Source organism: Galeopterus variegatus, unplaced genomic scaffold, assembly GCF_000696425.1.
Source record: "Galeopterus variegatus unplaced genomic scaffold, G_variegatus-3.0.2 Scaffold6583, whole genome shotgun sequence".
In the NCBI taxonomy this organism is placed as follows: domain Eukaryota; kingdom Metazoa; phylum Chordata; class Mammalia; order Dermoptera; family Cynocephalidae; genus Galeopterus; species Galeopterus variegatus.
In genome coordinates, this window is record NW_007732694.1 from 61290 (window position 1) to 70918 (window position 9629).

Below are 9629 nucleotides of genomic sequence, written 5' to 3' on the forward strand. Positions count from 1 at the left end.
CTCCACATCTTCTCAGCCCTGGAGCTGACGGGTGCGATTTAGGAAAAAATCTGCACATCTACTGACACTGGAGAACACAGACTGAGGGTCTGACAGTGTCTCCCTCAACAGCCCAGGTGATTCATCCCTTTCTTATTATTTGTCTTTCCTAATCAGAGGTTTACGAATTATCAATTACACTTAGTGGTTAATTGCCCTTCATAAAGAGAGCTTTTTTATTTTTAAATTAGGCAGTTAATATATTGTAACTAATAGCGTCACCTTGTAACGTTATGGATAGATCTTCATTGATGGGTGCTGGGAATGTGTGATTCGCACCCAAGTTAATGGAGCAGTTGAGGGAAGAAGTGCAGGGGGTCCCAGGGGACTAATTACTGCTAATGAATGATGATGTGACCTTCTCAGAACAGTGAACAATCGGTGTGACGGTGAGATGACAGTGCCTCACATCTGTCATTCCAAGCACAACTTCAGATGTGGGTAAAAAAAAAACGAGTAAATCACAGAACTCACGTCAGGACACAATATATACTTTTAAAATCAAAGTTCTAGTTTTGGAGATGAAATCTGTCCTTGAAAATATAGCGGGAAATGCGTGGGTGAGCCTCTCTTCCTGGGTCCTGTCTATTGGTGCCACCTGACCCCACTCCCTTTAGATGTGTCACCACAGGCCCTTTCTGACCACCAGGGACCGGCCAGTCCCAGGTTGCCTCTTCATTATTTTAAATTACTGATAAAAGTTTATTGAAACAGTAACATGGTAACACAGCGCTGTGCCTTTGCTCAGTGCCCTTGATCTGACTTCATCCTTATGGCCCTGACACACATCCCCAAGGCCAGGTGCCTGGCTCACAGGTAGCCCTCACTAAGCGCATGAGAACCATTGTCCGCACCCTAGAAAGAGCAAACAGAGGCTCCGGGAGGCAGAGACTGGATCGAGGCCACCAGCTTGTAGGCAGCAACTCTGCTCCCTCAACAGTCTACGGTGGTGCGAGCGGCCCCTGCACCAGCGAGTAAACACAGTGGGTGTCTTCCCGGGGCCCAGCCCCTCAAATGGAAACCCCAAGCCCTGAGCAAGGCCCAGCAGCACCAGGAACACAGGCCCAGCTCTGCTGCAAGGTGTCCTGCAGGGAGGGGTGTGTGTGGCACTCAGATGGTGCGTCGAGCCACAATGGTGAGGCCCTGAATGGCCAGTGCTATGAAATGAACTCTCTCTCCACAAAATTCCTGTGTTGAAGCCCTAACCCCCAATATAATGGTATGTGGAGATGGGGCCTTTAGGAGGTAATGAAGGTTAAACGAAGTCATACGGGTGGGGCCCTGATATGACAGGATCAGTGTCCTTATAAGAAGAGACACCAACCAGTGACACCCCTGCATGCACATAGAAGAGGTCAGGTGACACAGAAAGATGCCTGCTGCCTACAAGCCTGGAACAGGGCCATGAAACATGCCATGCTGACCCTATGATCCCAGGCTCTAGCTTCCAGAACTGTGGGAAAAATGTCTGGTTTTTAGGCCACACAGTTTGAGGTACTTGTTACGGCAGCCAAGCACACTAAGTCAGCCGAGGAACCAAACCCTCGGCATCTCTCAGTGGGGCCTGCTACCAGATGTCACAGATTTGGCCATGGGAGGCCTGGAATACATGATTCCAGTGTCAGGACAGCCCAAGCCAGGCACAGCTACAGGGCCCGTGCACAGCTTGCAAAGAGCTGCAAAGAGGGATTTTGCATGGTGCAGGCCCAGCTCCAGGACAGGCTGTCACCCCCACCCCCAACACCCAAGAACCCTGGGAGAGGGGCCTTCTGCGGGGCCCTGGCTGCCCAGACAGCTCCTCTGAGACACAGCACACACTGCCCCTCCCTGGGAGTCCTGGGGGAGTGGGGGTTTGCTCCACTTCCTGCATCCTAACTGGATCTTTGAACTGACCTTTACCTCATCCCGCAGGCCAGGACAAGTCTCTGAGTGACAACGTCACCTGGTGCAATTACCGTGCATCAGATGAACTGGTCCCTTACAAATCACCCTGGACTTTACACATCTGCTGGCTGTCGGCATCTGCCAGGAGCGCTCACCCGAAAATAATGGAAACCCTCTCATTACTGTTCCACAGCAGGTAAAGTGTTAGGACAATTACTGGACATCCTGAGTGACCTTGGGACAGCTCAACAGCCTGCCCTCTCTGGCTGGCCAAGTGCTTGGAAGCTGCAGAGAGCCAGGGGCTCCCCTGGGGGGGTCTGGAGGGGAGGCTGGGCAGGAGGCGGGAGTCTGCCAGGGAAAGAGCAGCACAAGACCCCTCCCGGCTGGTCCCGCCCCTCCAGCCCTTGAAATCTATCACCTTTGTCTGACCCAGAGGCCCCTCACCCTGAGTCTTTGCCTTCACCCTCCCCTAGAGCCAAATCTTTCTCATCCTTCAAGGCCTGGCTTGTAGGTCCCTTCCTCTGGGAAGCCCCGGGCCCTGCCCTGCCCTGGGCAGCACCCATGCTCCCGCAGCTGGGCTTTCACAGCCCTTGATGCTGCTCTGGGCCTCGGCGGTGCGATCCCCTTCCTCTGCCTCCTCCAGCAGCTCGGGACCCCTGCAGGGCCAGGGCATCTTACTCAGCATGCTGCCTATGCCCAGTGCTCCAACAACAGGTGTCGAATACACAGCTGAGCAGAGCAGAGCACCTGGGGGCATCCTAGTGCTTGACCAGCCCACATCCCCAGTGACCAGAGCCTCGGTTAACTAACATGGGTGCCACCTTGGTGTCTCCTGGGTCAGAATATGAGGCTTTGGGTACCAGGGTTACTGAGGCCAGAAGAGGGGCCAGCCAGGTGCTCAGGGGGGCTGCATTAGGCACAGGGAGCTGCTGAACAGGGCCACAGGGGACCCTCGGGGGCAGTGCCACCAAAGGGCTCAGATCAGCAGTTCACAGGTTAGATGTGCTGCCTGGTCCACAGAGTGAAGCTCAGATTTGGGAAATGACAGCTCAAGGGTTCACAGGCATCCAAGACTGGCAGGAAGTTACTGGCACTTTGCTGCATCAAGTTTGCCTGGATGATCTCTAGAATTCTGCCAAATATACCTAGCACGGTATATTTTGCTCTCTCCAGAACCCAGCATGGTGGACGCTTTACTGGGAGAAGCACCTAACTGATCCACATTTCAGATCTGAAAGGCCCACTTGGTATCAGAGAAATACATGCCAGGAGGAAAGGCGGGCATGGAGGTGGCAGGGAGGGGCGTTTCCCCCATCAGGATTCCAGCCTCCCTAACCCACCAGCCGGCTCCTGCCTCTGGGGCCACAACTGAGACCTGAACTGGTGCAGGATGGAGGGTCCCTATTACTATTGAAATGGGAACCAGCACAGAAAAATAAAAACTGTGCCTCAGTTTCCTCAGAGAGGGGAAGGATGGTGACAACATCTCAGCGGGCTGTTGTGAAATAACATGCAGGTGGCAGTGCCCAGGCCCTCCGCAGCCCCGATGGCACTGAGGTATCTTTAATACCGAGAGTCCTTGGTAGTGCCAGCCATTGTCTGATTTGAGATCTTTGGTTGTCTCCCTTTCAGAAAGCAGGGGAGATAGGAAACACACATTTGGAGAACTGAAACCTGCAAAGTGCTTATATCCTCTAGGAGCCCAACGTTTTAAAATAGAAGGTCAAACAGAAGCCCTGTTGAGCAGAGCAGAGTTGTTTTTCAGTAAATAACTAGTTATTGGCATATATCAAGGGATGCCCACGCTGGCTTGGGGATGGATGTGGGCCAGCTCCCCATGTGCCCTGATGTGCCCGAGCTGGGGTCAGGGAGCTGCCCGTGATCACAGCAGCAACAGAAAGACTCCTGCCCCATGGGAATGGGGTCTGGCTTCCAGGCTGGGGTCCTGTACCTGCCTTTGACAGCCGGGCGACCACAGCCAGACTCTTGGGGTCCTTGAGTCCCAGCCATAACATGGGGCAATGGTGGCACCTGGCCTCCTGGCTCTCCAGGGCTAGGCACAGAGGAGACCCTGCAGCTCCTCACCTGTGCTGGCGTTACCCCCAGCCACCAGCTCCGGTGGGGCCTGCTGCACTCACCCCTCATCTCCACTGACCTGTGCACACCTGCAGCTGGGCTGCCAGCCAGCTCCCCACCTCACCATGTCCTTCCCCACATCCTGTGGGACACTCTGTTGTGCAGCCACACATGTCCTCGTGCCCTCAGAGTCCACAGTTTGGACGTAGAGAAGAGAGGCAGTGACGCAGTAGATGAGCCCTGGCTGGGCCCCTCAGTCCGGGCCAGCTGGTCAGTGACCTCAGGGAGACAGTGACCTCAGCAGACCTGCGGCAGGCCCCCTCCAGGCCCCTTATGAAACATGTGGCACCCCTTCCCCGTGTCTGTGCCCTCCCTACCTGCCTGGCAGGCATGTTCTTTCTATGACGCACCTGAGCCACAAAGTTCTGGTCACGGAAACATGCTGAGCCTATGAGCATCAATTTAATAGTAATAAATAAAGATGATTTAAAACTAATCTCTAAACGAGAATCTGCAAGCCAGAGGAGTTTATTAGGAGAATTATATCACACGATTATGAAGAAAAATCCTTTGATAGGCCTTCTGCAAACTGGATGCCAATAATGTGGCTCAGTCCAAGTCCGAAGGCCTCAAAGCCAGGGAAGCCGATGGTGTCCTTGGGGTAAGTCCTGGAACCCAAAGCCGAAGAGTCTTGAGCTCTGATGTCCACGGACAGGAGAGAAGAGTGTGTCCAGCTCCAGCAGAGAGAGAGCCTCACCTCTTTCCTCTGCCTTTTGCTCTCTCCGGACCCCCAGCGGACTGGACGGCTCCCACCCGCACTGAGGGTGGGTCTTTCCCACCCAGGCCACTCAGACTCTCATGCTAATCCCTGCTGGAAACACCCTCATGGGCACCCCTGAAGAGACAGCTTTACCAGGTTTCTCAGCATTGCGTCGTCTAACCGAGTTGACACCTAGAATTAGCCTTCACAGGGTCATTGTGTTTCCTTTCTTACTTTTTCTTAACAAAAATGGTATTTTATACATATAATTCTATAGTTGTTCACTCAGCATATACAACAGTCGTGTCATACCGACTAATGTCAACACCAAACAGAGCTCACTCCTTCCCGGCTGCGCAGTACCCACGGCCTGGACAAACCACAGCTTCTTTACTCCTCTCTCCCGATCAGTACTCAGGCTGCTTCCGGCACATAAAAAACTATAAACATATCAACTGGGCTGTGCAGTCACTGCCCCAGACTCCAGCACTGTTACTCAGCAAAACACTTTCATCATTTTCTGAATGACTGAATGACCGCATAATCAACGTTACAGATGTGAACCTGGGAAACAAACTATTCAAACACCGCCCTTTTATCTATTATTTTTTTGGGGGAGAGGGTGAATCTTATCTCAAGTTCAATTGGGGGGAGAAATGCTCTGAGGCTACATAAGAGTTCAAAACTCCTGGCTCAGGGACCTGCAATGGGTCTCTGCCTCCAGTGACCATTTGTGAGCTGTGAACTAAGAGAACACCTTCCCTGAGCAAGGAGGCAGGGGCGGCAGTGGAGTGTGACAGGCGGGTGCCCAAGGACTGCACGAGCATCAGTGAGGGCGGGGCTGCATCTCCAAAGCTGCTGTGCTTTGGGCGAATACAAAGGAAGAGGTCTGGAAGGATCCACCATGTCCCTATAGGGAAGTGACCGGGATGTGGCTGGTGACGGAGGACTTGGACTTTTCATTGTATATTCACTTGCGGGCAGGAATGTTTGCAAGAAGGAAGACACCTATTTCTTAGGAAGCTTAAAATGTTGGTATTATAAAGCAGAAAACACAGAGCCTGGGATGAGGAGGGCACAGTGCTCTCCCACACCCTCCCCCTTGTCTGCAGATGACGCGGTTCACCTCCTGGCAGCGAATGGCACAAGGGACAGCACGTTCTTGACAAACACCCCTTGTCCAAGGTCCAGGCTGAGTCAGGAAAGCTCCTGTTGGCTTAAATAACCTCAGACAAATGGCCCTCCCCCTGCAATATCCCGCAGGGCCCCTTCTCTGGCTGGTGCTGCGCCACATGTGGGGGGTGGGATGAGGTAATGCAGGTGGAGCTCCAGCCCAGGCCCGAAGTCCTTGATTATTATTAAGTAGTATTAGTATTAGTACTTTTACTATTCTTGGGGCCCATGTCCCTAGGGCTGATGGTGCCTGGGCAGTTGAGCATCGAGGAGAAGGTCCTGAGGTGCGAGGACTTGAGACAAAATTCTCCTGGCCCTGGTCCCTCACTGCTCCAAGACCTGCCAGGAGGCACCTGTGTTTTAACAGGGTCCCTAAGGCTTCGGGGCACACTAGAGATGGAGAGGTGTCACTTGGAAGGATGGGTGGTGAGGCTGGCTCAGCAGCACCAGGGCAATCCGGGGCGGTCCTGGGTAGGAATTGCTTTATGAGGCTGCCCAGGGCCCAGGCCGAGCCTGTTTCCTTCCGCCGGCTCCAAAAAGGCGGGGCCCGGCCTGGGCTGGGCCAGCAGATGTGCTTTAGTGGCCCGTGACAGGATGCAGTAAATGCCCACTGCCTTTCACATGCTGATGCCTCAGGGGCCATCGGGTGAGGGCCAGCCGCTGTGCCTTTGTGCTGGCTGGTCTTGAGGCTGGCCTCTGCAGCCCCTGCTGTGCCTGGCCTCGCCTCTGAATAGCTCCCTTTGGGGAGCCCAATCCACCCCAGAATGGGCTCCAATAAAGAGCATGTCAGGGGGGACCCAGGCTGGTTACAGATGTCCACCTGTGACTACGCCCACCCACAAGTCCTAGAGCAGTAAGTAGGCCCCACCCAGCCAGCACTGTCCCCAGCAGCTCCAGGAAGGTGCAGCAGGCAACCTGGGGACCCAGAGCCACACTGCCCGGGAAGGATGAAGGGCAGAATCAACGGGGCCCCAGAAGCCTGGGCCTCCTGTTCCTCTACCTGCGCTGCTCTTAGCCCAGCTCCTTCTGTATCTTCGGATCCCAGCTCACACATCATAGGACCTTTGAGGCCATGCACCCCACCCCCGGGGCCCCACCTCCATCTGACACACTAGCCTTCCAGGTGAGCACTGTTTACTGCCCATCTCCCCTACTGCAACATCAGCTCCACCAGGGCAGGAGTTTCCATCTGTCTTGCTCACTACCACAAACCCCCAGTGCCTAGAACGGTGTTCTAGTACAGCAGAGGCACCCAGTGCCTGTTTGCTGGGCACGGGAGTGAATGCAGGCATGCGTGCGCGCATCCTTCATGAGGGCTCAGCCACTTTTTCTACTTCTGCCAGTTCTTGAATCTCTCAGACCCTCAGTACTTGAAAAGGGGAGGACACCCCCTACCCCAAGGGCTGGTGTAAGGACATGGTGGGGGGGTAAGCACCTGCCTCACACATGACAGGCCTCCCTCAAAGAATGGTGACTACTATTGTGGTTGACATTGGTTTTAAAAGCTGAGTTTACCCTCCCCATGTGCTCTGCATCCCACAATAAGTGGGATCCTTTCAGAATGTCTGAGGACCCCTGTCACAACAGAAAATTCAGGAAGAGGGAGACTATTGTGGTTGACATTGGTTTTAAAAGCTGAGTTTACCCTCCCCATGTGCTCTGCATCCCACAACAAGTGGGATCCTTTCAGAATGTCTGAGGACCCCTGTCACAACAGAAAATTCAGGAAGAGGGATGGTAGATAGTGAGTGGACCCCTCCCAGGCTCACAGAATGGAAGACACTGCGTCGAAGCCCCCAGTGCTGGGAGCTGCCATGGAGACGCATGCTCCGCCCAGGACCCCAGGTCCCCCCATCCCTGCCCATCACACTTGTCCCTCTGCAGGGCTCATCTCACCCTATGAGCTTCCTTTGAGCTCCCTCAGGCCTTCAAAGCAAGCTGTGCATATCAAGGAGGCCGCAGAGTGAAAGGTGCAAAGAAACCTCACTCTAGCTGCAGAAGCCACACAGGCCAGCCCAGCATGCTCCCCCAGCAAGCGGGTCCTGTCCTGTGAAAGATTCCTGGTCGAGTCTACTCCCGACTAAGTCATCAAGAGAGGAAAATAACAGTGTCCCGTATCTGTGGAAAATCCCCATGGAAAACTCCAAAAGTAGGCACATTTTACTGGAAGGGGAAGTTTCCTGCACTACATTCACTGCCCCTGAGGGTCTGGACATGGTTTCGTGCTTCAGTCACAGCGTCCATGGGCACGTAGTGGGGCTCAGGGTCATCCATGAGCAGGATGGGCTTCCTGGGCCTAAGCATGAGGGGCCGGCCCTACGGAGGCTGGGCCTGGGTGGAAGGGCCTTGTCCTTAAAAGCTGCCACAAGGAAAGGAATGTCAGCAGAGAGCCAGACGACACTGCCATCTGGGCAGGACAGGGCCTTGTGGGTGCTGGACCCTTAGGGGTCTGCGTGACTGGGAGCCAGTAGGAGAGGCACCGAGGTCACTTGAGAAGGTCCCGGTGAACCAGGCGGAGGTGTGGGGACTGGGTCCTATGGCGTGGGGAGCCCATGCAATTCCAGGCCATCATCTCTAGGCCCCCAGACAGCACAATGATAAAATCTCCCAGGATGATGGGTATAATGCTCCTCAACCAAAAATAATTCCACAGGTTTTGGGGATGGGAGCTGTTTGCCTCTCAGCTACATAACTGGCTGTGGTATATTTTAGGACTGTTATTATACTGCTGATAGATTTATACGGTGTATCTGTTACCACAGACACCCCAGCTAGATAAATCTGCAGGAATTAATCAAAACAAAACCCTCCTGGAGACTGGTCAGAAGACGCCAGCACAGAACCTACAGAGGTTAACAGAACCCTTTTTAATGCCACGCCCTGGAGTCTCTGCAGGCCTTTGTTGGGACAGTTCTGTGTCAGGTTGGGAGCGTCTAATCAGAAGCTGTTAGAGAAAAGCCTTGGCCATCTGCAATGCCCCCTTCTCCCTCAAAGGATTCCAAGTACAGGTCTGGCACAGCAGTTAGGAGCATGGCCCCTGGGTCAGGCCGACCAGGGTTCTAGCTGTCCCTGCGCCTTCCCAGCTCAGAGGCCTGGGCAAGCCCTCACCCACTCCAAGCCACAGTTGCTCCTGCTGTTAAAGAGGGACTGTTAGAGGGACTAAATGAAATAGCAAGAGGAAAGNAGTTGCTCCTGCTGTTAAAGAGGGACTGTTAGAGGGACTAAATGAAATAGCAAGAGGAAAGCGCTAGAGCCTAACAGATAGTAAGTGCTCTTGGAGAGCTGCCACATTGGCTGCTGCTGGGAGACACCTGGTGCCTTCTCCTGCCTGGGAAGTGTGTACACCAGACCCATGTCACTGACTGGAAAACAGGGGCTCAGCAAGTAGCACCGGCCTTTTCCAAGGCCACTGCTGAAATCCACTCTATGCTCCTTAGCAGAAGGTATGTGGGGAGGGACTCAGGCTTGTCCATATCCTTGACCCTACTTTACTTTAAAGGTTTTTTAAAGGCGAAAATGACCCTGCTGAAATGAAAAGGACTGACAAACCCAAGTGTGGGTGAGGACACGGAACAACCGGGACTCTCCTACACTTCTGGCTGAAATGCAAATTGGCACAACCGCTTTGGAAAACTATTCTGCAGCATCTACTAAAGCTGAATATCAGCTATCTTATGACCCAGCAATTCCACTCCTA

The 9629-nt window shown here is 53.7% G+C and overlaps 1 protein-coding gene across 1 annotated transcript in view; it reads right to left on the minus strand.

Annotated features, from left to right (window-relative positions):
- The window catches only part of LHPP (phospholysine phosphohistidine inorganic pyrophosphate phosphatase), a 36364-nt gene extending 33878 nt beyond the window's left edge, over positions 1 to 2486 (minus strand). The window contains exon 1 of the mRNA XM_008591030.1: positions 2368 to 2486. Within this exon, the coding sequence (XP_008589252.1) occupies positions 2368 to 2486 (119 nt within the window). The remainder of the gene's footprint in view (positions 1 to 2367) is intronic.
- Between the last annotated feature and the right edge of the window lie 7143 nt (positions 2487 to 9629).